This window comes from Diplotaxodon limnothrissa, linkage group LG14 (assembly GCF_057381915.1).
Source record: "Diplotaxodon limnothrissa isolate DT_005_m linkage group LG14, D_limnothrissa_male_GT1.1, whole genome shotgun sequence".
NCBI lineage: Eukaryota > Metazoa > Chordata > Actinopteri > Cichliformes > Cichlidae > Diplotaxodon > Diplotaxodon limnothrissa.
The window spans coordinates 35,535,958-35,563,836 of record NC_140609.1 but is presented as its reverse complement, the minus strand read 5'-3'; the positions used below and the strand labels follow the sequence as shown (position 1 = coordinate 35,563,836).

Sequence of the window (27,879 nt, the reverse complement as noted above, 5' to 3'; positions counted from 1 at the left end):
GGCAGTTTTACCAAGCCTACTTCTGCTACCCAAACCACTAGAGGGAGCATTCAACTGAAAAAAGATGAAGGGTTTAACAGTGCAACAACTGGATCCTCACTCTGAGCAACTTTATAATGGTTCTCCCAAACATTCAGTTACTAAACATCTCTTTCTAACTGTTTATGCAGTGGGTGGATGAAATCAGAGTTTTCTACTGCACGATGGTGTCCATTAGGAAAGTGGTGTGGGAGCTGAGATGGAAATGGTGATTTCCAAGACGGCATAGGTCTTATCAAATGGAAATAAAACACTTAACTGATTGAGTGATTCTTGGATTTCATCGCTTGGTGCACTTGAAATCTGTAAATCAAAATTTTATTTCAGGGATCTTACATCAGTATCATCTCGAATTAATATAAATATTCAGATAATCTGAAGAGAAAGGGAAGCAATCCACCCTCGGACAGCACAGAAGTCCAGCATGACATATCAGCATAGTGACATACGGATGCCCGTGTGGCCACACTAATTATTGTCAGCGACTGGGAGTGATATGGACTCGAAGAGAAATGCAACGTCCTGCCCTTCTACATCTTGAATAGTGGGAGTCATGAACCGCTGCAAGGTGACGCGTCCTCTGATTTCCACCGAAACTTCAACCTAGACACGGCGTGTTATTAATCATCACCCGAAACGCCGTCAAACTGCACCAGCTCCTTTTCCTATCAAACAGCAGGATCGGGACCATCTTGCGCAGTGTTACGGCGGACGGAGCAAGCGGTGGCGGCCACTCCGGGGAATGTCGATTGGCCGTCAGTCCTGACATCGGCCTCTTCTGATCTCAGACAGCAGCCAAATGGGGTAGAGTACACAGCATTTCAAAACACTGTCACTGCCGAGACATGCTAGCTGTTCGCACATATTTCGGAGCTGTCTTCGTAACGTGTGGACCCGCATAACTTTCCCTTCCTTTTAGGAAGTCTTCGGGTCGCTAGCAAGCCAATAACAAAGTTCAAATCCCATTAGCTAGCACTGGTTCGCTTGCAGATGTGTGCTACGGCAACGTCAGCTTACGAGCAAGTAGCCTAGCGAAGACATGAATTAGCATGCTAAGTTAGCCCGTGGACCTGGCTGGCGCACCAAGTCTCCACTCAGGAGCTCTGGCTGGGGTTCACATCAGGGCATGTGTCCTTAAATTCTCCTAACAAGAATGCGGTGCTTGGCCAACTTTATGTTTCACTGGTCCCCGTGTGCCGATGGGGACACTTTAATGCAGATGTGTAAATTTGACCGCTAGCTAATCTGAGAGTCTAAGCCAAAGCTGCATTTGAATGGTTTTTGTGCTAAACAGCTAAACCGTGTTCAGTGGGTGACAGGCTGCGTAACGATACCTGTCACTTAAACACAGGCTCAGCGGGGGCATGTAGAGCACGACATGCCGCTAATATCCCCGCTGCTCAACTATTACTGTCTGTCACTTTACTGTTACCCCATTCAGCGTTATTTTAATTTAGGAAAATGACCATTGTTTTAAAATGTTTTTACTTTAATAGGCACGCTTGCTGCGCTGTGATTCAGTTACACAACGGCTACAGAAGCGTGTTATAACAAGATTTGTATATTAATACAATTACAACAGGCGTGACATGGTAAAAACACAACGGCAATTCTAGTTTTATAGCTAATTGCGTTGACGAGGGTGCCAAGTGTTTGCATAATTGTTTAGGGACACACTCTTTGCCCCTCACCTGTTTATCTTCACCACTCTCTCTCTTTCTCTCTGTATGTCCGCATATGTCATATATATTTCTGTATGCATGTGTGCTTGATCTCAAGTATAAAACTTATAGCATCCCATGGTCCTGCCAGTTCAGCCTGTTGAATATGGGGTGACAGTAAAGCAGTTACTTCATACTAAGGCTTTTCTCTTTTTGGTACATAGCCTCTGCTCATGTGTGCACTGGCACTTCATGCTGTGTGTGTATCTACAATATCCTGGTGAGCTATATATAGCACCTAACAGAGTTTGCAACTTGATCCGAATTGTCTTTCAGGGCTTCAGTACCCTCTGTGTTTCTTTCCATTGGAAGTGAAACATCTCTCAGCATCTTTTCTTTTCCTTTTTAAAAAAAAATGCTATATATGTCTTTACCTGAAGATTAGTCCACAGCCTACCTGTAGACCTTCATTGACTGAAGCCTGTTTTTTTTTGTTTTTAAATGTGTTTTGTCCTTTGGGGCTGTCTAAATGAGGCTGTAGTGGATAATGATGGAAATCTTGTGCAAGGCAATTAATCCACTATGTAAGGGCATAATGAACGAAATATTATTGGTGTTGTTTTTCACTACATGCGCAGCGCTTGACAAAATACATGGACGTTTTGGTACTCGGGCACACTTAGAAGCACACGCATAAAACAAGTGACAGCGCCAGTGATGATTTGGCAGTCTTTCTGTAACAGTAGAAAGGAAAGAAAGCATAAGTAAGCATGTATGCATTCATTGATTATATTCTAGGCATGAATGAAAAGTCTATTTCCTGTCTCCCTTTTAGTCCAGAGTTGATTTGAATGAATGCGTTCAAGCAGACACAGATTTGGTGAGCTGCTGACAAAGTGTTTCTTATCTGGTTAGGTGATCTGAGAACTTTGGGGTGAGTTACAGGGAGCGCTGCGAAGGTGAGCTATGAAAGAATAATGTGACATTGAGAACATTTCCACACCACTGAATATACTAAGACACTTTAGTACCAGAATCTATAGACTAGTAGGGGAAAAACTGGGCAAATCCTCAGTCTAAATGAAAGTGCACTACGACTCAGGTGTGTAGTTCACGTTAATGTCACAGAGCTGTTGTTTCTGTGCCTTTTCTCTGTGCTTATCTTTTGCATGTTTTGCATACAGTCCTGTCAGTGGATCATACTGACCAGTGTGCGCTGGTTCTCAAAGCTCTCAAATGACATCAATACCCCTTGCTCACACCAGGCACATTCAGAGCTGTGCATTCAGGCTCTTTAACTTTAGTTTGTCCGGTCAGGTGAAAACAATGCCATTTGAACTCTGCACAGCATAACAACAGTGAGTGTGAAGGTGTTAGTCCTTTCCTGGGATGCCGCTTAGACGTGACAGGGGAATTTGAAGCAACTACAGGTTAGATGATTTAAACTGTATCGTTGCATTGATGCAGAAACATAGTTTATAAGGCCAGTGATATTCTGGATGATTTAAAGAGGAAGATATTTTTTTAATCAAACTAAATATTTGTGATACAAAACCAATTGCAGAAGTGCTCCCACGCTTCATCATTGCTGAGCTTACATGCTTCCTTTTCCAATCACTCTTGAACTTTAGCCAGATCTAACATTTACTATAATTTAGACAGCAAAAGCCAGACATGTGCAAAAGCTTAGATGATCTGGAGGTAATTTCCCACCTTGAGTCCAGTATTTACACATCAGCTTGTTTAATCCAGGTGGACTTTCCTCTGGGTTTTCTTTCTTCTCTGGACAGTCACCTTTCTGCTTCTACCTCTGACCAGCTAAAGGTTGTAGTGATAAGATTTTTTAAAGTTTCTCATTCTAGAACTTCTGTGTACTAATTTAGTTAAAGGGTAAATTGTTAAGGTCTTGTTTTGTTTAGTGTATACTTTTGGTTCACTGCTTTTTTGGGGAATAAATCTTCTAATGGTCTCCAGAGGGACACCAGTTGGCTTTGCGTTCTGTTACCATCCATTTTCTGTTGTTTATCTAAGTTTGGCTTTTTGGGGGCAGTAGTCTAAACAAAGATGCCCAGGCCTCCCTCTCCTAGGCCACCTCTCTTTCTGCTTTTCTGGGAGGACATCAAGACTGTTGCAGCAGAGAGACTCAATCAATCCAGGGTGTCCTGGGTTTGTCCCGAGTCTTCTCCTTCTCTTCTAATAGGTGACCAGGGGCCATTCTACTCAGATTTCCAAAACACCTCAACCGTCTCCTTTCAGTGTAGATGAGTACCAGTCTACTACCTGCCTGCCTTTCTTCTGAATGACTGTACTCTTCTTTGGGTAAATCTTATCATCAAGATGGTGAGTGTAAGAGTTGTGTGGACCTCCACGCGACTGCTCTGACTTATCCACCGAGACTTTATCTTACGATGCACCACCTGCTTACCAGGTGGCGGAGGTCAAAGAAGTATATCAGGAATGACATGACTGACTCCATCAGTCTGTGTCTTTGTCTGCCACAGAGTGCAATCCTTCAGACACCCTTAAAAGGAATTCAACAGATCTAAAAAGTTAGATGTTATTGTATACTGCATGATATTTGTTGCATAAAACTTATTTTCATTTAGATCGTCTTTGACCTGCATGGACAAACATTGTGTCTGGTTGCACAGAGTGGCCATCCTCTCCTGTGCAGACTGGGAAATGTGTGTTCAGCTAGACACTGAATGGCTTCTGTCCCTCAGTCTTCCATTTCCAGCTGCTTCTGTGCTGTAATGCCTGCCTTCTGTCTATACTGAGGCTGCAGTTCAGCCTTTTTCTTTGCTCCAGTTGGCTTTCTTCCCAGAATGTGCTGGAAAGGATACAACCCTTGACCCTCTGTACAAAATGAGCCCAGAATTTCCTTATCCGTGAGCTGAGGAAAAACTGCGAATTGAAAACCATGAAAAGATTTCCAAACTGTGAAGGTCTTTGTCTGATCTACGTGTGAAATGTTTACATTTCCAGGCATTAGCAGCTCAGACTACACGTGAATCAAGCATGTGAAATATCCACCCTGTCTCTGGCACATGAACTCAGGTCATCCTTCCTGTTGTCACTGTTCAGTTAGGCCTGTTATATCAAAAGGCAGCAATGCAGCATAGCAGGGGATTGCTAACAAATACTCCACCTACCTCAAAATTATCACCAGCCAATCCATGAAATTAATCTTTCTACAACTGCAATACACAAAACAGTTCTGAGTTCACAGATTGAGAAAATGAAACTTGATCTTTATTTTACAAACTAACCAAAAGCTTAAAATAGCAGAGACTACCTTCTCTTATCTCTACATGAATTTAGCTTTCTTCAAAGCATTAACCAAATGTTTTAGAGTTTTACAAGTTACTTGTACACAGTAGGCTGTTATTTGAACGCATCTATCATCCAGTAACTTGGTTTTCCATTGACTACTCAGATGATGCCTGTTAATGTTCTTTAGATGGTCTAATCCATTAACTGCTAAACTATTCAAACTCTAAAGCTTTGTTTTGGGGTTTTTCAATTTTAGTGCTGCAGAAATCCTTCGGTGTGTGTGTATAATAACTGGATTCTTATACATTTGCACATGTGTATCTGTACACATAAGGGAGACAAGTTAAAGGAAAGACTTGAACTCTTGCATTCCTTTTATTGATAGGGATGGTTGCTCTATTATTCTGTAGAATAATTGTCCTTGTAGAAAGTGGTTCTGCAAAGCAATACAACATGTTCAGAGTATTCACCTTTACCCTATGATGAAACATTCCTATCCTGATGGGAGTGGCTTTTTCCTGGATGACATTACCCTCCTTCAGAGAGCATCATGTTCATGGGTTTAGCATTGAAAATTATGTGAATCATATCATTTGGCCTTTGCATTCAGCAGACCTCAGTCCAATTGAATGCTTATGGAAGATCTTTGTATTACCACTGCTATCATCAAGAGGGAAGACGTATCTTTTGGAAGAATTGTCTTGCATCACTGCAGTAGAGTTCCAGAGACTTTAAGAATCAACGTCAATATGCACCGGAGCTCTTTTTGCAGCATGTGGTGGCTAAACATCTTATTTAAAATCCATATGATTTTTGCCCCATATAATTCGTTACTTGTTACATCACGGTAAGTTAGAATACAAAAGAGGAAGTGTTTGTCTTCAGACAACTTCCGTTGAAGTGAACAGTTGTTGTTTTTTTTGTAGCCTTTGCACTATTGCAGGACCTTTGCTCTGCACATGGTTAGTCTATATTTATACTGTGCTGTGACATGTTTTGTTTCCATGGCAATCTGCCACAACAGTGCCTGTCACCTGTGCGCTGTCCCACAATGCACTGCAGTTTACTGCTAGAAGTACTATAAGCAGAGTGACAGTTGAGAATGCAGCACTGAATAGCACAGAGTTAAAATCTGTGGATAAACTTTTTCCACATGTAAACACGTCTATTTTTTTTTCCCCTTTTAATCAAAGGTTAGACAAGCAGTATCCTCTTTTTTTTTTTTTTTTTTTTTTTTTTTTTAACAGGAGATAAGGGCAGGAGGAGGAATGGAAAGACTTTTGCAGCAAAGACTATAAACCGAAAGAAACACATACCAATATCATTGAATATGGTCAGTAATTCATAAATGGGGAGTTTATGAATTATTGGGGAGAGCTCTAAACAGAAATTCCAAAAATGCAGTGTTCATTTATCCCTGTTTCCTCCAGGCAAACTTCTGAATAAGTTCTGTTTGTTCCTTTTTTGCATGCATTGCCATATGGCAAAAATATGTTGTCCTTCAAAAATGGGAAATCTGACTTTCTCTGTGCAGAACACACACAAATCAGCGACATCACCACTACATTTTTTTTTTTTTAACTTTTTGAACATTATCAGTAGTTTCTTTGATGATATGCTGCCATTTTTTTTTTTTCATCATCAGATATGGATAGTGATTTCCAATTAAATAACCTTTTAATGTTTGAGACCCAAGTGGGTAATATGTATATGAACACATTTTTAAATTGGTTTGTATTGCAGCAGAAGCTTGCAAAATTGGAAATGTCATTCACTAGAGAAAGTTTAAAGGCTGAGATTTAACATGTACTGATCGCTGTCACTCAAAAGTAGTTTGACATTACTGGTCACATTTGGTTTTTTCTTTAGTGAAAATTGGCAGGAACTTGATGGCTGATTCAACATATTTAAGCCTAAGAGAGCACTTATCATCATCCCTGTTAATTTTCTAAAGTTGCATGGCTTGCAGATCAATTTGGCTGCTGGAGGCTGACAAAGCAATGTTGTATTTGCCTTTCAGCTTTGTGTCGTCCCTTTGATTGTTTTTTTTTTTTCTTTCTTTTTGCATTTAATTGTCCAACATTTAATTGGAGTATCAGTTGTGATAGGTGGAACATGACTCCAAAAGGCATCAAGTAAAAAAGGAGTTAGGCTTCTCTAAAATTTTGCAAAGTATTTCTTTTAATTTTTTTTTTATTGTGCACAGTCTTGAATGGGTACCCCTTTCACTGTCACTCTGTGACAGTGTTTACAAAGATTTCCATTCTTACATGCTTTGTTAAAGCTATGGCTTTTTCACAGTTGCCATTAGTGAAGGCCAGTGTTATAAATATAATGACTTCTCAAATTATTCCAGGAATCAGCACCTTAGGCTCCCTTAAGTAGTTGTCCAAACACTGAAGAAGAAAAAAACTCTCCACAAACCAGGAGAAAGCAGTAAGAAGATTTCAATTCAATTTTATTTATGTAGCGCCAAATCACAACAAAAGTCACCTCAAGGTGCTTCATAGGTACAGAGAAAAACCCAACAATCATGACCCCCTATGAGCAAGCACTTTGGCAACAGTGGGAAGGAAAAACTCCCTTTTAACAGGAAGAAACCTCCGGCAGAACCAGGCTCAGGGAGGGGCGGGGTCATCTGCTGCGACCGGTTGGGGTGAGAGAAGGAAGACAGGATAAAGATAGCTTGGTGGATTCTTTGTGTCGTCCAGAATGGATTCTTGCTGCCAAAGGGGATGTTAACAGGCCATTTGGCACACTGTTACAATGGCGAGTGCCCATATTAAACTATTTATTATAACCAAAGTTTAATATAATGAAGTCATCATATGTAGAAGTAATTCTATGAGCCAAAAGCTTGGATTTCAGACTTCTCCAAATACTCCATATATTGCTTCTTCATTTTTTTTTCTTCTACTATTGGAAGTGTATGATATCAAAGAGAGTAAATATCATGAAAAGGTCACCTAATGCTGAACGCGATAGTCCCACCCATCTGCTGTTCAAACCTTCCATTTTTGAGAGGTAGCCAATCAAACGTTTAATGAGAATTAAAATTGCAGCTTGGTTGAGAGCTTAGACGAATTGAGGACCTGCAGAGCAGGATAAATAAATAGTACTTTTGATGTGTGAATAATGCAAAGCTATTCTAGTAACTTAATCTTATGCATTTTGGAAATCCTATACTTTGCTATCCACAGTAACACTTTATATATTATCTGTATCTGCAATATTTTTTTCCTCTTTTTATATCAATTTCACTATTTCAAACATCATCACAGTATGTCCCAGTCAAACTGTTCCTGCACCCCCCTCCTTCACTGTAATGATTGGGTGTCATAGTTATTTACACATTCTCAATTAAATGCCTTCAAGGCTGTCTGGGTTATGTCACTTTTAATAAAAATTTTCACGGCCCGTTATAGAGCTCACTGGTAGATTCACCAATAGAAATCTTCTGAAAGAGACACCGTGTCTAACTCTGGGGAAAGCGGTTAGTGGTGATAAGGGTGACAATTTGGGGCTTGTTTACAACCTTTGTGTATGGAGTTGTGCATGTTGGAGCCACATTAACCCACATTTGTGACACACATTTAACTTAACAACATACAAAAAAACCATATTAGAAAATACTTTAAATCCAGTTATTGTAAAGGAATATGGACAGATGATTAGATTTAGTCTATGTATTTTGGTGGGAATTTATTTGAAGAGAGAATCTATCATTAGCAGAAGCCACAGTAATCATTTCCACTTCCAAAAGAGTTACTGACATGATCCTTACAACTTGCATTTATACTTTCTAACCTCCCCTTTTTCTAGACCTTTGCAAGGTTTTAAGTTGAATTAGTCCTTCACAGAAGCGATGTTATGTGAAGTCACACAGGTTGTGTTAGCCGTGACCTTGCTGTAAGGTGGAGCACAGAGCGGCAAATCACATTAAACTTGGTTTCCTTCTCTTAGACTACATTTTGACTGGCGCCAAGTGCAAATGCAGTTTGTTAAACAGCTAATGTCTAAAAAGTCAGTTTAACTGTATGTGCTCTTGCCTCACACACATTATTCATTCATTAGTACTGTTAAACACTTTGGCCTCTGTTTACTGCTGGTGATCAACAGAGCAGCACTGTGTATTCGTATTTAGTTCTCTCCGTGACCTTGCAGGGCTGCACATGGGTAAAGATTGCATTGAGGCTTTCTGCCAGACTCTCCAAGAAATGGCTAACGTTATTGAAAGGGTTGTATTTTAACCCAGTCATCTTTTCCCAAGCCCAACCTTGTGTTTTTATTGCCTAATCTGGAGTAAACTGAAACTGAAAATCAGCTGGAGCAGAAGTTTGTAGAATTTGCAGAACCGTGGCAACAGTGTCTTTTGTGGCCGTTTGCAGTGGTGTGTTAAATCTTCTGGGCACGTGAACACAACAGGTGAAAAGTAGTAATACAGCGGCTCAACTGCTGATACAGCAAACACAAGGATCTAAATAAAAACCAGAATTTATACTGTCTGCAATAAATGGGCAACTCGGTGTAACAGAAACTAGTGTTGCCATCTGTTTTACTGAGCTGATAACATAAACCTTTTGACACGCAGCTAAACCTCTGATGCAATGAGATGACTTGTCTTAGGAGCAAAAAGTACTAAGCTGACAGCTAACAACCAAACATGAAGCAAGACACAGCAGTTTGACTGTAAAATATTTCACTGATGCTAAAATGTTAAACTATGCTGAGCTCATAGAGTAAAGCCAAGTTTAAGCTTTTTTTTATTTTATTTATATTTTTAGACATTTTAGACATTGCAGAGCTAATTGATTGTACAGTGATCAAAAGTAGTTAGCAGCTAGAAAGACTTGTGACCCACACTAGCTTTAGTTATATACACAATACATTACCTCTGATTGCTGTATACTCAGAAAAACTCGTGTTATGGTGAAATTTAGCGTGGAAGTACAGCAAAGAGCATCTGAAAAAAGAATAAATAAAAAAAAAATGCTGAAAAATAGAATATAGCAAGCATCTTCTACACTCAAATTCCTTTTGGCAAATATATTCAAAACACTCAGCAAACCTCGAGCCTTAACTGAGAGAAATGATGTTTGTTTCCCTCAATTTCTGAAAGAATGTAAGAGCATATGTGTGAGTGTGATGGCCTGCGTTATGTGCATTTATCTTGCATATATTGGCTTTACATGTAAACATCATGTGTTGTGGATTTTAAAACTCATTGAATTATTCCCCTTGCTTGTTTGGAGCACAAATTGGACGCAGCTGGACAAGATCCAATTTTCAAACTGAATTTGCTTCTCAAACAAGTTGTGCAAATGTCAAATGGGGAACATTTTCCTTACCACATTAGACCTCGCTTTTGCATAAGCACGTGTCCAGCTGACACTTGCCTTTAAAAGCAATGGAAAAATGTTGGTTTGTGCACAAGACAAACTTTTATGAACTGGCTCCTGAGGATTAAGTTTTAATGTGGGCTAGAATGAGCAGCTGCTCTAACTTAGTAACTGGTAGTGAATGTGCTCATAATAATACTACGCCGAGAGATTTACAGTGTATGACTGAGGTTGATACTGTACATCATTGGATGTTATTTTACATTTCGTATTTGGAAAATTGAATCATCTCCATTTAATCAACAGTTACCAATTGAACTTGTTTGTCTTAAGTAGATACTTCAAGTTAACTCAGTAAATATTGTGCACATGAGTATAAATCCTTTAATTGTACACACCCTGCTCTGCTTGGCGCAAGACAATAACTTTTGTTCTCGCAACCAAAGGCAACAGTCTTTACAGTAAAGTTATCATCTCATCTGTCTTGCTCGGAAACAGTGGCATGCAATGTCATAGGCTGCAGTATGCATCGCATGACTTCATGGATATCTGTAACTTTAAACAAGAGATGCCATTTATGAAGTACTACCCCCCTGGCTGCTGGCATGTACATTTCCTATGCTGGGGATAACATAAGAGCTGTTTATAATATTTTACTCAATCTATTTGCATACACAAGCATTTGCTAAATATTATGAACACATTACTTTGATGCAAATCAACACTATAAATGACTTCCTCTATTAGCTACAGTACGAGGACAGGTTAAACAAAAGCTGAAATTTATAGCTTTTATAAAGGTAGGCTGGTTGGCAGTATTGCAGTATAACAGAGTGCATTAGTTGAAACTAAGCTGGGATCTTCAGAGTCTTGGAACACTGGCATATTTGAAAAGAGGCAGTTCAAATATAGACACACTTCCTGTCAGTCTCCATCAGTCCACTGAGTGAGCATTTCATTTAAATAGCTGCCTAGACAGACTTAGTTGTTGACATTCTTGGATGACTGAGCAGAATTGTTTATGAATAGCAGAATTTCAAAGTTGGGTGAATGATTTGGATATTTAGATGCTGAAAGAATTTATTTGATTGTGTACCAAAGTGTTCTTTTCTCTTTAATTACTGTTGTATTTTATGGAAAGTGTAAAATGAGTACTATTATGCCTTTTTAGTTTTGGGTTTTTAAATTTTTTTCCCCCCCACAACATTAGAAAGGAAAGTGCATGTACTTGTGTGTAATCTTGAGTCGTTGAGGAGCAACTACCAAGCTGAAACCCAGTGCACGGTCACCGCATTAGCTTTTGCATGTGCTAACTATGAAGTTGGCAGGGCCCTGTAACTATTTATACCGCCATGCGACAGAGTCATTTTTAACATATGTTGCAGCATCTCTCTCAATATAATCAGGGAATCTCTGAGCTGATGCCTGCTTATGCTTAATTTTGTGTCACCACCCAAAATCCCCATTTTGAACCAAGAAATATACATTTAGTTCTCTGTATTAATTCTTTCTTTGACAGCTTGACTGTTGCATCACAAAAACAAACTACATCATGATGACGTGTCCTGTTTTACTGTATGCAAACAGTGCGTACTATAAAACTGTGTGTGTGTGTGTGTGTGTGTGTGTGTGTGTGTGTGTGTGTGTCAGTTGACTTTTCAAAAGGCTGAGCATACTTTTTGCAGTCAGCCAATGAAGTACTCAGGCCTGTAACCCCCCTCCCCACCTCCAACCACCACCACTATGCACCTTATGCTTGCATTTGTGCTGTGTGCTAGCAGTGTAGTGTGTTGTCATTTACTGAGGCACATGTATCTGAATTGCTACATAGAGTGTATCAATTTGTGCAGCTTTTGAAGTTACTTCTGCATTAGTTTCTTATTTTTGGGGGGCTATGTAATTGGTCAGTACGGCTGATTTATTAGTTTGGTAATGTGCAATTTATAAAGAAGCACTCCCCAGTTACATAACGAGCTAGAGGCTAGAGTATATTGGTCTATATACATTTCCAGAGTGTGTCAGCATGTTCTTTAGCACACTTAAGACTTGAATCTTAATTGAATGTATAATGAAACTCCATCATCTCTGCTCTTACCCATTATGGGAGGCTGAGTCTTATCCAATTTCAACTTGGGTGTAAAATTTATCAACATCTTTCATTAAAGGGCCAATATTTTAGAATTTGAGATGCATATGACAACACCATATTTGAAAACACCAGAAATAACTGTAGGAGACCGTATTTGATCAGGAAAGCCACAGTCTGTGTGACCAGATGGAGAGCTATAATCTTGTCAACATGAACAGAAAAGCTAGACGGCTAGATAGAATTTTCAAACCTGACAGAAATTAAATGAATAGGGATTTGATTTTTACTTTATTTCATTAATTGCACAGATGTCAGGTTGATCTGATTTATTGTACTTTTCAAATGTCACCATAATTAAGTACTTTATCATATCTCAAGCTTGACTTTTAAAAATATTATGCTTGTGTGGTGAGGTCACCATGTAATCAATGCAGATGACACCAAATAAAGTCAGTATTTGACCCCTGTTGCTTTCTAGAATAAACAAGTTGCTGGAAATATTTCTCTTGAGAATGTTTTGGTTCTTTTGGTCTATTTTAATTGTTTGGCTGCACATCCATGATGTGAATCTCTTGTACCTCCACATCCTGAAGATGCCCTATTGTATTAGCATGTGATGACTATAGAGTCCATTTGAATACAGTTAACTTGTTGCCATGTCATTTCATGAAGTCAAGAAGCAAGTTTGAGATTATTTAAGCCTTGGCAAATGGTTTGTATCCTGGTGGAAGCAGGAAGATTGGTACACTGTGGTCATAAAGGGATGGACATTGTCAGCAACAATACTCAGGTAGGCTATAGAATTTACACAATGCTCAGTTGGTGTTCCAAGAAGATATCCCCCACACCATTACACCACCACTACCAGTCTGAACAAGTTATACATGGCAGAAAGGATCCTTGCTTTCATTCCATCTAGAAATTCTAATCCCACCTTTTGAATGTTACAGCAGAATTCAACACTTGTTTTATTACACAATGTTTTTCCAGTCTTCTATTGACCAGTTTTGGTGAGCCCAAGCTCACATTGCAGTCTCATTTCCTATTCATAGCTGACAGGAGTGGCAACTGGTGTAGTCCTTCCAGATCTGAGGCATGTTCAGAGATGCTGTTCTGCATACCTTGGTTGTAACGAGTGGTTATTTGAGTTACTGTTGCCTTCCTGTTGACTAGAAGCAATCTGGCCCTTCCCCTCTGACCTCTGGTATCAACAAGGCATTTAATTTCAGAGAACTGTCGCCCTCTGAATAGTTTCCTCTTCTTCTGACCCTTCTTTATGAACTCTGAAGACAGGTGTGTGTTTAAATCCCAGTAGATGAGCATTTTCCAAAACAATCAGGCCAACCAAAACTCACTGCAGTTAACTACAGTCAGTATAATTCTATACTGTCTGATTCTATATAATTCTATAAACAGGAATGTAAAGCCACACATGTATACACTGAATCCTTAACAATATATAAAATTGCAAGGCTTTTTTTTTTTTTTTTTTTTTTTTGCTTCAGTCCAAATAGCTTTCTGAGATTTGCTAAAACATGCACCTTGTGTATATTTAAAAAAAGAAAAAAAGAAAAAAGGTGGGTCCTGGCAGGTCAAAAAAACAAACAAACAAAAAAACACAGCAGCCACAAGGGTTACCACCATAGTAGGACGCTTTAATTGCTCTTGCAGTAATATAAGACCACATTAATAACATTGATTTTTACTTCACCTATGTTGCTTTGCTTTTTTGTGTGTTTTGGAGAGGAGATGCATGCCAATCTCCTGCATAAAACGGAGAACAAACGAGAGACACAAATAGCAGTACAGAGTGTGTACTGCCACTGTGATGTAAATCCTTGGTTTGTAAAGTCCCATTTTGAAGATTCGAGTTGAGCGTTTCCACCATCGCTATCTTTGTTGCAAAAAACCAAAAACAAATGTGATGTATATTAAACATGCAAATGTAATATAAACTCAGTTCTCTCCATTCACTCTGAGACAGGCTTCATTTTCAAGCAGCCACTCACAAAGAACATTACAGTAGACATCCATACATGTTGCAAGAAGTGGTGGATAATGGCAGCATGAGGCTGAACTGTTTATAGTGTTCAAGTGAAACACAAGATTTACTTCGGTGACTCTTCAATTCTTCCACTTTTTCCAATTTAAGCTGCACCCTTATTGCCTTGATTCCCCTCAACATGCCAACAGTAGCATAAATGACAGAGTTGGCTTGATAACCACTAGACAGGTATTCATTTTAGCCGGCTCTTTCTTCTCATAAGTGTCCACTTGAAGGTCAGCCTGTCACCATATGATTAGTCTGCCTCCCCTTTGTGTTGCACAAAGCAGTGAGTCATACTTTGTCAACAGTTGCAACGTCTGACTGTCCCTGTTTGAGTTAATGAATGATGAAATCCTCAGCCAGTGAACAAGGCACCCTCCTGTGCTGACTTGAGCCAGTGTTGGTTAATGACTAATGGGAGCATTGTGTTTACCATTACCTGTGAAGGTGAGTGAGTGCTACAGATGGTTCTTTTGGAGCGGAACAGCTGACCTGATTGACTAGGATTGTGTCATCAGTCAGAAGTGTTTACACGCGATCTGCCTGATGTCAGCCAAAGATCTGGCCTAGATATTTATTTTAAACAGGGTTTTTTTTTTTGTTTTTTTTTTGACCAGCTAATCTTGAAACCTGCAAATATTGAAGAACTAATGTTTTCTGCACAGGTATCTTTTATGGGATGAACTCAGTCTGCTTGTTTAGAGCTAGTTGTTAGAATGCATAAAATATTTTTCACCAAAAACAGCTCACTGCAGTAGCAGATATTAAAAACATAAACTTGAGGTTATGGACATAGGCAGGTGGTGGTGTCAAAAGAGTGCCAGCTTGCAGCAGCAGATTTGATTTGAAGTCCTCCATTACTAATATTTAGCTTCATTCTTGCTTGGGAAAAGTCTGTTGTTATACCTTAACCTTTTCTGTAAAGAAAATAATTGAAAGTCTATGATTAGGGCCTCATTACCTGGGATCTTTGGTCACTCTAAATTACATTAAAGCAAAGGTAGATAGTTCTGATGATGTCTTGAGATTTGGTTGCGTGTCTAAATAGTCCAAAAATAAAATCTGTTAGTATCGAGTAGTTAGTTTATCTGTTTTGTGCTACAAGTGTGAAACAGGAATGAGTGTGTCTAAGTGAGGGAAACAGGATTTTTGCTAAACAGCATTGTATGTGGTGGAGTTTTTGCGGTTTGCAAAGTGTTTAGAAGAGGGCGGTACCTTAAACACTGCTACTGAGCTACTTCTGAGTTTCGGGTCCCTCCCCCAGCTCAAACTCAGTTTTGCACTCTTTGCCTTAAAGAGACAGTTACCTCGGTGTGTTTTTGGCCTTACTCTGTTATCAGTCTTTGGCTTTTTCTCTCTCTTCTGTCTCATGACGTTGACTTTGACCCACAGGTTGAGGACACATAACTAACAGTGTTAGCTGTAAAGGTCGCCGTCTGCCTCTGCTAATGATATTCCTCTGTTACTGTCCCCTAGGTCTATGTGTGGTCAGTGAAGCATCCTGGAAACCAGCATGGCGATGTGTCAGCTGAGTGTCTAGGTGAGATGAGGTGAGTGAACACGGCTTAAGTTTGGTTTAAACACCTAACCTAGAACCAGCCTTTAAAATACTGATCACTGATTTATTTATTTTTTTTCTTTTCTCCATCAGTGTCGCCTGTAAGCAATGTGACTCCACTGACTAACAGCCCAGCAGTTCTCCTTACCAGACCTTCACCTCAATCACCAGCCTTTCAAATGCACCCAGACAATAAACTGGCCAGTCATGGCAAGCAGGTCACCGGTGACAGCCGATCCCAAATACCCAGCGTAAATCAGCAGGCGCAGCAGCAGCAGCCAGGATCTGCTACCCACCTGGGTTCAAAGGGCATTGGTTCTGGCAACCATGGAGTCAAAACCAGCCAGTTGTCTCTGAGCAACCCTGGGCTCAAAGTTGGCAGCCAATCAGTGAGTGGCACTGGAGGGATGCTGAAAACCAAAACCAAGCGGGATCGGAGCGTCTCCATTGACTCTGGTGAATTAAGAAATGCTGTTCCTCCAGTCCTGGAGACAGATGCCAAAGGGGGTAAGACATGTATCGATATATAGAGGGTGCTCTGTAGTGAGTTCTTTTTTTTCTTCTAATTATGCATAAGTTCATTTCCTTTACCTCCCTATCAGCCAGATCTTTACCCGAAATACCAGATTACGTGCATTCACCTCCTCCACAGCAGGAAGTGAATACAAGGACTGCGAGGACAGAAGAACTTGTTTTCTCTCATGCTGAAATGCCCTGACCTTTCACTGAAGCATCAGAATTTCCCCCTGGCTTTTGATTGTTTTCGCCATGCCTTCACAGCAGTGACGTGTCTCAGATGAAAAAACATCTGGGGTTTCTGTAGTGCTCTGAGAGCAAGAAAGCTAATGTGGTTGTGACAACTTAGTAATGCTAGAGAGGATACTATTAAAACAGGAGGTGATGAGTGTAAATATTTTTGTTCATGTGGTTCAGTACAAAGTGCTTGATTTGCATTTGTTTGCTAGTGCTATTTTAAGAGTTCATCATGTGTTTTGTGAAACTCATCTGAGCTTCCTGTGCATTACTCGAACCTTGCACACGCACACATACACAAACACCACACACACATGCACAGAACAGAAATTGTCTTATCAAAGTTAATGATTTGCATTATGGGAACTTGCTTTTTGACCCCAAAAAGGGTGGAGAGTCCCCACAGTATGAATATGCAAACACAGTAATGTATCAATACATTAATAATTAACACAAACACACATAAAAACACTCAGGGATGAGGTGTGGTCCCAGCACATAGAGCAGCAGAGGCTAAGAGGAAAGAATGAAAGATTGGGTGGATTGATTCAGACCCACAGTATTGATCCATAGCACTACTGCAATATTATGCTTTGACAATTTGACGGTTTATCAAGTGATGTTTTTTATAAGAGAAGAGTTTCCTAACCATAGTAGCTGTATTTTGATTACTTTGATAGCTACTTCACATGGGATATGCCATGCCTTGAGAATTATTAAGATGCATCTATGTGGGACAGATTAGTTTTAAGAGGTGAGCACGGTGTAATTAGATGCTATATCTTGTTTCAGTTTTGGGTATAACTTTAACTAATTTCTGCTGCTTTCTGACGTAGCAGGTATGGAATAAACTTAATCTTTCTAGAGATTAGCTCGGCTGGTGTTAGACTGTGAAGTTAGAAGCGTGAGCCTCAAGCCGAACTATACACTCATGTTGATACGTTTAAAGCATTCTCTTAAACTGTGATGTTTATTGTTGAGCAACTTAAGATGCATAACACACACATGATCATAATCTTGTGCGAGTCTTCCAGTTAATTTAGCGGCATGGGTTTAGACTTGCACCATTCTGAAAGTGGTACATGAAGATTGTGGAAAATTGCAGTTGTGATTCTTAAAGAAAAGTGGCCGACCTAATGGTGATGAAACTGACTCTTGTGCGCTATCAGGTTATCAGAGAGGAGTCCATGTCTGCACAGGGACTTTAGTAAGGTATTGTGCCAATGTGTGCCACTAGAGCGGCTTAATTCAGCTTTGGCATTGATTCTTTGCGATTCTGCTATAGGAGTAAAACAGTGCTATGGTGGTGAACAGAACTAACACTAACATTTAAGTTTCCCTTTAATTTGTCATCATTTATCCATTCACACAAACACAAATGTTCAGATCCATTTGGTTATCCTACATGTGTTATATTAGCCAGACCTTGAAATATGCAGTGAAAAACTGCCTCAGTAACTGTTTTTCTTAGATAAATCTGTAACTACTACTTTGAAAAAAGGTACCAGTCCTCCCTCTGCTGTTGGGTTGTCTGTACTGTCATTTCAATTTCCTTTTTCACTTTAACTTTATAGGTTGGGAGTGTGGTTACCCAAACTCATGCTTATTTGGAAGTAGTTTTACGCTGAAGACAAAAAGATGATCAATGAATTGTCATAAAGCTTATCTGGAAGCATGTGCAGTCAGTAATCAGAGAGATCAGAGTGTGCTGATCTTTTCTTTAACCCCTAGAGATTTATTCATCTTTTGAATTTGCTGTCCATTTTTGGTTCTCTGTTCTTTGTGGAAATCTTAGGCCAGCCACAGCAGTTTGGACCGACTGAACCACAGTAGCTCGTGTTCTCACAAAATCGTAACTGTGTTTTTTGGCTCAATGTTTTTATAAGCAACACTTACAGTAGTGTGAAAAGTGTTTGACCCCTTCCTGATTTCCTATTTTTGGTTTGTATGTTTATCACACTTAAATGTTTCAGATCATCAAACAAATTTAAATATTACACAGAGATGGCACAAGTAAACACAAAATGTGGTTTCTAAATGAAAATTTAGAACCTTCATGGTCCTGTGTGAAAAAGTGATTGCCCCTTAACCATATAACTGATTGGGCCACCTTTAGCAGCAACAGCTGCACTGAAATGTTTGTGATAACTGGCAGGGAGTCTTTTACAGTGTTGTGGAGGAATTTTTGCTCACTTATTTTTGCAGAATTGTTGTAATTCAGCCACATCGGTGGGTTTCTGCATGAACCACCTTTTTAATGTCATGCCACAGCATCTCAATCAGATTCTAGCCAGGACTAAACTACTCAAAACTGTATATTTTGTTTTTCTTAAGCTGTTGAGACAGAGGTTGGGGAACTCCAGGCCTCAAGGGCCGGTGTCCTGGAGGTTTTAGATGTGTTCTTGATCCAACACAGCTGACTTAAATGGATAAATTACCTCCTCGACATGTCTTGAAGTTCTCCAGAGGCCTGGTAATGAACTAATCATCTGAATCAGGTGTGTTGACCCAGGGTGAGATCTAAAACCAGGACACTGGCCCTTGAGGCCTGGAGTTCCCCACCCCTGCATTAACAGGTGGACATGCTGGTGTGTTTTGGATCATTGTCCTGCTGTAGAACCCAAGTGTGCTTCAGCTTGAGGTCATAAACAGATGCTGGACATTATCCTTCGAGATGTTTTGTTGGTATGATGTTCCTTTTCTGAAATGCTGTGTTAATTTTACACCAGATGTAGTGGGACTCAAACCTTCATCAGTCCACAGAATATTTTCAGAAGTCACGGGGATCATGCAGATGCTTTCATGCAGATGTGAGATGAGCCTTGTGGGGTTTTTTTTGGTCTGTAGAGGTTTTCTCCTTGAACTCTCCCATGGATGCCATTTCTGCCTAGTCTCTTTCTTACTGTTGAACCATGAACGCTGATATTAACAGAGACATGTTCTGGGTTCTTTTGTGACCTCTTGGTTGAGTTGTTGATGTGCTCTTGTAATAATGTTGGTAGGCCAGACACTCCTGGGAAGGTTCACCACTGTTCCAAGTTTTCTCCCTTTGTGTATAATGGCTGGAGTCCCAAAGCCTTAGAAATGGCTTTGTAACCCTTTCCTGATGGATAGATGTCAGTTACTTTGTTTATCAGGTGTTTCTTTAGTGACATGATGTGCAGCGTTTTGAGATCTTTTAGTGTACTTTATTTTGTCAGACAGGTTCTATTTATGTGATTTCCTGATTCAACAGGTGTGCCTGTAATCAGGCCTGAATGTGTTTAGTGAAACTGAACTCAACTTTCCAAAAAATGTAGATAATCACAGTTTGTCTGTGAAGGTTCTCAGTCATCCAGGCCATCGTAGTCTAAGGAGCTTGGAAAGAAAAGCGTTTGGACTTCTTTAGGTTGCTTGAAGATGTTTCACCTCTCATCCGAGAAGCTTCTTCAGTTAATCACAGTTAATTCAGGATTTACTTTTTCAAAGAGAACCAGGTAGGTTTGGATGAGTTTTCTCCCTTAATCAATGAAATCATCACTTAAAAACCACATTCTATATTTACTCCGGTTATCTTCGTCTAATATTAAAATGTGTTTGATGATCTGAAACATAAGTGTGACACATATGCAAAGTGCTAGGAAATCAGGAGGGGGGGCAAACACTTTTTCAAACCACTGTAGATGAGATGAATAAAGTTGGCACACAGTTACATAAAAAATGACGTACATACAGCTAAAATGCCAGTGAAATGTTTACCTGCAAGTTATTTTGATAAGCCAACTCTGTAATATTTTTTTATTGATTTATTTTTTTTTATATCGAGTCATTGGCGCAGAATCCGGTGCCACTAATTCAGATGTGGATTGTGAAAGTATCAGTCAAAGGAAAGCAGGGAATATAATCCAGTGTATTTTCAGTATCTTGTGTTCTTGTTCCAGATGGACATGCCTGGAATACCTTGTGAGGTGTTCGGGTGCTGTTCCTATCAGATCCCAGAACCACCACATAGTTCAGTATTTACAACATTTTAAATTTTGCACAAGCAGACAGACTTCATATGCTGCTTATGATATTTTTTTCATCTTAGAAAATGAATGGGAGTGAACAGGTATGTGCACCTTCTGGCAAGAGCAGCTGAAGCATTTCTGCAGAAATGATTTAACCTTCTGGGGTCGACAATTGTGCCGGCGCAAATCACATGACTGTTTTAAGATGACATAGCAGCAATACGCAGCCATTTCAACTTGGGTGGAAAGCTCAGACTTCAACCTTTTATACATTTTTTTTTTCAATCCTAGCAATCCATTTATGTGGATTTTATTGACAGTTTGATGTATATAAGGCCTACACCACAAAAATGAATTAAAGCCACCAAAATAATCGTGCTTATGTTCATGTTGTGGATACATTTTAATGTAAATAATATACAAGAGTTTGAGATGGTTTAACAGCATCATTGTCACATCTTAAAATATGTAAAATGCTGGATACGAAAGCAAAAATAATCTACATCACATTTAGTGCTATATTTTAAATCTCAAAGTATATATTTGGGATTCGGGTATTTGTCTTTGTTTAATATTGCAAAGCAACATTTACTAGCAATGGTTGGTGCTGCTCTCCCAAAGGATTGGATTTAGGGTTGGCACATATGGTTACTTTAACCTCACAGGATTAAACATGGTCAAATTAATTCATGATTCACCAGTTTTTACTAAAACGTACCTTGCAGATGCATACCATAGCTCTAGTTAAAAATAATCCCTAATTGACATGTCCTACATTTTACTCACAACTTCATTGTGCAGCCAATTTACCATTTTTATGACCATATTATGATTTTAAAGTGAGTCTGCCATTAGAGATGCTGTTCTGAGCTGTAAGTTGGAGCCCTGTGAACTTTCAGCAAGTAAAGCACATTGCATGTGAACAGACAAAGTTAGTTAATTAACTTGTGATTCTGGAAAATACAGTTGTACGTTAGTTGTAACAGTAAAGAGGAAATTGTATAACAGATGCATGAATGTGGATGTGTCTGTCTGTCTGTCCTCTAGAGGGTGTTATGCGCAGCAAGCGGCGGTGTGTTCTGGAAAAGAAACAGCCGTACAGTGGAGATGAATGGTGCTCTGGACCTGACACAGAGGAAGATGAAGACAAGCCACACACTACAGCCCACCGTGAGTGTGAATACCTCAACACAGTGGTGAAACACACTGTCATTTGCTTTTGTCTAAATATGGAAATAGTGTTACTGTGACCACAACAGTCGACCCCCCCCGCGCGCTCCATCCAGCACGTCTGTTTTATTTTCTCTGAGGTTCAGTTGATAAATTATCTTTTGCTGTTGGAGTTCCTGCACACACAAAACACTAAGAAATAGAGATGTCTGCTTAGAATGCCTTACTATCCCCTCCACTGATGGGACTGTTTTTTTTTTTTAGCGCACTCTGGTGTTGATTTCTTGTAGCCACATGAATTTGCTGGTATTTAAATAAAAATCCAAGCTATTTTAGAGAAATGAAACCACTGTGGGGCTTTTTAATTATTTATGTATTTTTTGTTTTATTGTTGTTGTTTCTAAGGGGAGCGAGGGCTGGCTGGTCCTATCCAGGGACGCTCTGATCGCTTGACTTCGGGATCCATGCCCGAATCTGGAGGTCCAGCAATGGGATGTGGGGTGGGACCAGGGCTAAAAGCAGATCCCCCTCAGGCTTCACAGCAAGTGGTCTATGTTTTCACAACCAACCTTGCCAACAGGTGAAAAATATTTGCAGGTCAATGATTCATATGGAGATTAAGAGTATCAGCTTCTAAAAGTGGCCATTTTATTTTTTTGACAGTGCTGCAGAGGCAGTAATAAAAGGGCAGGCTGATTCCATCCTTCTGTTTCACCAGCAAAACGTTCCACATTCAAAGTTGGAGCAGGTCAGTCATCTCTTTTTCTTTTTTTCTCCTAAACTGATTAAACCACATGGGAGTAAAAGTGTTTTCCACATTAAAGACCACAGGTGCAAACTGTGTGTGAAGGGTTTTTGTATTTGTTTAGTTATTTTAATCTCGGATGCCTCTCTGTTCCTGTTTCTGTCTGTCTGTCACTTCTTTGGACTGCTGTAAAAAAAAAAAAAACACTTAGAAGGGTATGTAGTGCTATTAATTGTCTGGTACCAACAAACAGCAAAACTGCAGGTGCAGCGATGAATACTAGTGATGTGTCTATCTCTAGAAGACAGACACACTAGTAGTAGTTACCCATTTAATACATGAAGGCTAGATAATGTAGGCTACACGAGCAGAAGACAATCACATCAAAGTGACAAAGTTCACATATAGAAAATAATTTAGCCTGATAAATGATCACACTACTAATGAAAATATATGAAAAGCAATTGCGACTGCAGGAATAACATTTTAAAAGTTCAGCCTTGTGTTCTTTGTCCTTTTTTCTGCCACAGGGCCACCCATCAGGGAAGCTTTCTAATTTATCTGAGAAGCTAAATACCAGTAGCTCACCACCTACAGGCACCCCGAAATCCCAAAGTGGAACTCCACGGCCAGCCTCTGCAGGTGTTGGGGGTCCGATGCATACTGCAGGGACACCGTCATCAGCAGGGCACTCTGATAACGAATCCCCTCAGACCAGACCTGGCGGAGCTTCCAGCAATAACAGTATTGTCACTCATAGGTCAGAGGGAGGAAGCGTGGTAGCACTTGCTGGCGCAGACCCAGGAACTGGAAATGGGAAAGGCACAGGGGGTATGCCTCTTCCTGTTTCTAGTGTCTCTCCCTCGGGAAGTCCCTCCATCCTAGCTACACACCTACAGAGTGATACAGTACAGAGGGGTGGCCAAGGAAACACAGATGGTCTTTCCAAAGAGCAACTGGAACACAGGGAGCGCTCTCTGCAGACGTTGAGAGACATAGAGAGGCTGCTTCTGCGCAGTGGATCAGGTGGAGGCTCTGGAGACCCTGCAAGCTCTAACAACAATGCTCTTAATAACTCATCCAATCCAAATAATAATAATACTGATAGGGGTGGCATTCTGGAGGAAGGTAACAGTGGTACTAATAACTCTGGAAATTGTGGTAGTGGTAATATGTTATCATCAGCCTTGGCTCCAATGGGCGATATGAAGAAATATGAAGAACCCTTGCAGTCAATAATTTCTCATACACAATCCATTGGTGGACCTGCCCTTGACAGCCCTCAAATGGACTCTCATCATAACCTGCCACAACCTCCACATCACCATCTGTCACCTGGGGATGACATGGGTCCTTTACTTGGACAAGAAGGACTGACCCAAGAGCAAGTGGCCTGGAGGAAACTTCAAGAAGAATTCTACCAGGAGAAGAGGCGACAACAGGAGATGCACCCTTCTCCGCATCCCCAAAACTTTAGAATCATGAGTGACATGGGCATGCCTATGATGATGAGAGGACCCCCTCCTCCATACCACAGCAAGCCTGGAGATCAGCAATGGGGTCCTGCCAATATGATGGGAGGTGGAATGGGTGGAAATGGACGAATGATAGAAATGCAAGAGGGACCCCGTGGCCCAAGGTTTCTTGGACCGAGAGGGCCGCCTGGAGGGGGCTTCCCTGGTAGTCCAGGAGGAGTTTTATCAATGGAAGGTCTAGGACCCCACAGGCCCTCACGCCCAGGCATGATTTGGCTAGATGATATGCCTAACAATATAAGTGGTGGAAGTCCCTTCCATGGATGCTACCCTGGTGGGCCGCCACAACACTTGCAAGGTGACTCAGAGCATCTGCTAACACGCGAGGAACTGTTTCGCATCATGGACAAACGGCACATGCAGGGTGCTTCCAGGTTTGAACTTGATAGATTGGCTAAACAGCAACAGCATGGCAACATGGGCTCAAGAATTATGGATAATCTTGGGGGCCCAGATCTTCCCAATTTAGGAATGGGCCGTGGTCAACCCTCCGGTCGAGGTGATCCCATGGACTTTCCTGGTTCACGTGATATTATGGGTTCTCCTGGAGGGGGTCCTCCAATGAGAGACTTAGTAGACTCTCCTCTGGGGAGCCACATGGCAATGAACATGAACCCACAAATTCATGTTCAGCAGCAACAGCAGATGATGTCTCAGAAGCTCAGAGGAGGCCATGGAGGAGGACCTCTAGTGGAGATGTTTGGCACTGGAGAGATTTCACGAATCAGGGCTTCTCAAAATGGAAGAGGAGGAAATAAAGGAATGATCCCTGGACCTGAAGGCCCTTATCAGTTTCCAAACCAAGGTCATTTTTCTGGAGGTCAGATGGAAGTAACGTATCTTCAACAAAGTGGCCCAGAGATGTTTGGGCCTGATCATCAAGGACCTAATCAAATGGGAAGTACATCACGTCTTAGTCATATGCCGATGGGCGGAGGCCTTAGGGGTGCAGACCTTGGTTCTAGGCAAACCTCTGACCTGTCAGTAAATGTTAACCCTCTGACATCTCCTTCAGTGCCTCCTCCTCATCAACTAAAGTCTCCATCCCTCAATCAAGAGCCATCTCCTCTTATACCTTCCCCCTCTGCTCCAGGGCTGAAGTCACCATCACAGGTTTCTTCTGCTGGGCATCATCCCCCTCTTCCACCTGCATCTGGTGCTGGGACTCCTTCGTCTTCTTCCATGAAGTCTCCCCAAGTAATGGGATCTTCCAGCCTTGGGATGCACTCTCCGTCTGCCTCCCCTGCACGACTGAAGTCCCCCGCCCTGGCTTCAAACTCTCCAGGGTGGACGTCTCCTAAACCACCACTTCCAAGTCCGGGTGGTCCAGCCAGTGGAAAGATGGTGGGCAATGGAGGATGTGGTTCTACTGAAACAGGTAGACTCCAATCCAAGCTCAAAACAAACATCAGAGATGCCGTATTGGCTTCTCTGAGGTTTATGATATTCCTTGTCTTGCTGTGAGATTACTAATTTTTTTCATTGTTCTTTTTGCAGGCCAATCACTTCCCCCTAGGAGTTCAAGCTCTACCCCTATTTCCCAGCCAGGCTCAATGAATCCTAGTATGCCATTTACGTCCTCTCCCGATGTCCCAACATCTCAGAATCCATTATCTCTTATCATGTCTCAAATGTCCAAGTACGCAATTCCCAGTTCAACTCCTCTCTACCATGATGCAATCAAAACAATCGCTACTTCTGATGATGAGATGCTACCAGATCGTCCTCTTCTATCTGGTGTCAGCATCGGAGGTATGAAAATAGGGATATCATTACAGACAGAAAATACCTTTTACAGTGGTTAAACGGAGGATTTGCTTAAATTGTGCTGATGTAAGGCAATTTGTCTATGCCATTACAGGAAAAAACATGACAAAAAGAAAGTTTAAGTATTTATATTAAAGTAGTGAGTTTTTTGAATAAAAATAATGCTCCAGTTAATACTTTGTAATTTTAACGAGTTAAGAAAACATTTGTGTTTATTAACTGTTATAATATGGGTTTTTCATGTATTCATCTTGTTTTATCACCAGGAAATATGGGTAATCCCCAGACGTCACAGATTGGTCCTCACAGTGATCCCCAAAGCCCGATGGGTATTGTAAACCAAGGTCAGCAGCACCTGTCCCACGATTCCTCAGCACCTGTCCTTTCTTCCCCAAACCAAATGGGCATGCCTGCCATGAATTCTGCCATGATGGGAGGAGCACCTGAGGGAATGGGGCCCTGCAATGTGTCGCCTATACCCCAGACGGCAGGGTTTCCCCGCATGCAGCCACCACCACATGGGCCCATGCACTCACCTATTGGAGGCATGTCACAGAATTTCGCTCAGTCTAATGAAGATATTCTGCCACATCAGCAGTTACATCTTCTTAACAAAGGTCATCCTCACCAACGCCCCCCTCACCCACCAGACTCTTTTCCCTCACTTCCCATAGGTGAAGGACCTGATCTAAGTGAAGTCATACGCCCCACTCACACAGGGATTCCTGAGTTTGATCTCTCCCGCATCATTCCTTCCGATAAGCCGAGTAGCACTCTTCAGTATTTCCCTAAGAGTGAGCCACATCAGAATCCACATCAAGGGATGCCATCCCAGCAGCCACAGCAGCTCCTTAAACAGCTGTCTTCTTCTGGGCCTCCGCATAGCAGTGGCCCTTCGTCTAACCCCCACTTGGCAAGCCTACAGAATATGATGGCTGAACAGCAGCTGCCACCTCACCCCTCACATGGTGGAATACGCCAGAGCATGGTCATTCCTCAGGGGGTCTCCAGGGGTATGGTTTCTACTGGGGGCATGGGCCCCATGTGTTGTCCCCCTGGTCATATGATGGGAAGGACAGGGCTGATGCCCCAACAGCAACTCCAGCAACAACAAGCCATGATGGCCAACAGCCTTCTCCACCATCCCTCCAATGCATATGGACCTGGCATGATGCCTTCTCAGCAGCACCAACAGAATCTGATGGCACAGCAGAATATTATGATGATGCAGGCTAAGCAGCGAAGCATGTCAATTGCAGGGGAACCCTTTGGACCCCAGGGCCCACTAATGTCCCCTCAGGGTCCCATGATGGCCCCACCTCATCCACAGTCTGGTATGATGGGCCCACAGTCTCTCAGACAGCGGGGAATGTCTCTGGACAGTTCCATTGGCTATGGTCCTGGAGGTATGACCAATATGCCATTCTGATCCAGCTCAATAAACAGTTCTTTAATAAAAAAATGCGTTCACTGGGTTACCCTCCCATTGTGTCCAGAATTTTTCATTGTTATTCTTGTAGTGGTTTTGAAAAGGAGGAATTAAAAAAAAAAAAAAAAAAAAAAAAGAGAGAGAGCAAAAAAGGATTACAACTGATTAAAAATGAAATCACTATAACACTGTTCAATAACAAGTTTGAAGCCATTTTATATAAACTGTAAAATGTGTATATTTCAGAATTGTGTGTATTTGTTGTGGGAACAGCGCAGCAGTCAGGAGAGGAGTGCCTCAAATTTCTATTTGTTTTAATATCATTGATTTATTTTCTCCAACTACCAAACTGTTGTGCAAAGGAATTATATATATATATATTATAATATATATACTTGCTGTATATAAGATGCAATTTGTGATTGTTTGCAGTTGTTCTGTATAACTGTGTTTTAATAGGAGTTTAAAAAAGAATAATAAGGATC

The 27,879-nt window shown here is 40.9% G+C and overlaps 1 protein-coding gene across 1 annotated transcript; it reads left to right on the top strand.

Moving 5' to 3' along the window:
* Nucleotides 1-491: 491 nt before the first annotated feature.
* Nucleotides 492-27,879, top strand: bcl9l (bcl9 like). Its single transcript, XM_085371033.1, has 9 exons — nucleotides 492-843; nucleotides 15,925-15,998; nucleotides 16,100-16,513; nucleotides 21,796-21,918; nucleotides 22,324-22,498; nucleotides 22,582-22,666; nucleotides 23,194-25,576; nucleotides 25,696-25,950; nucleotides 26,232-27,879. Exons 3-9 carry the CDS (start codon nucleotides 16,186-16,188, stop codon nucleotides 27,392-27,394), a joined length of 4,512 nt encoding a protein of 1,503 aa, XP_085227159.1. The 5' UTR covers nucleotides 492-843; nucleotides 15,925-15,998; nucleotides 16,100-16,185; the 3' UTR covers nucleotides 27,395-27,879.

What these genes read in the sequence shown, in the direction of transcription:
- bcl9l (XM_085371033.1), top strand. Translation starts at nt 16,186, where the DNA reads ATGCACCCAGACAATAAACTGGCCAGTCATGGCAAGCAGGTCACCGGT. An exon ending in GCCACACACTACAGCCCACC is followed by an intron (nt 21,919 to 22,323) that starts GTGAGTGTGAAT and finishes GTTGTTTCTAAG; the next exon opens with GGGAGCGAGGGCTGGCTGGT. An exon ending in ATCTGGTGTCAGCATCGGAG is followed by an intron (nt 25,951 to 26,231) that starts GTATGAAAATAG and finishes TTTTATCACCAG; the next exon opens with GAAATATGGGTAATCCCCAG.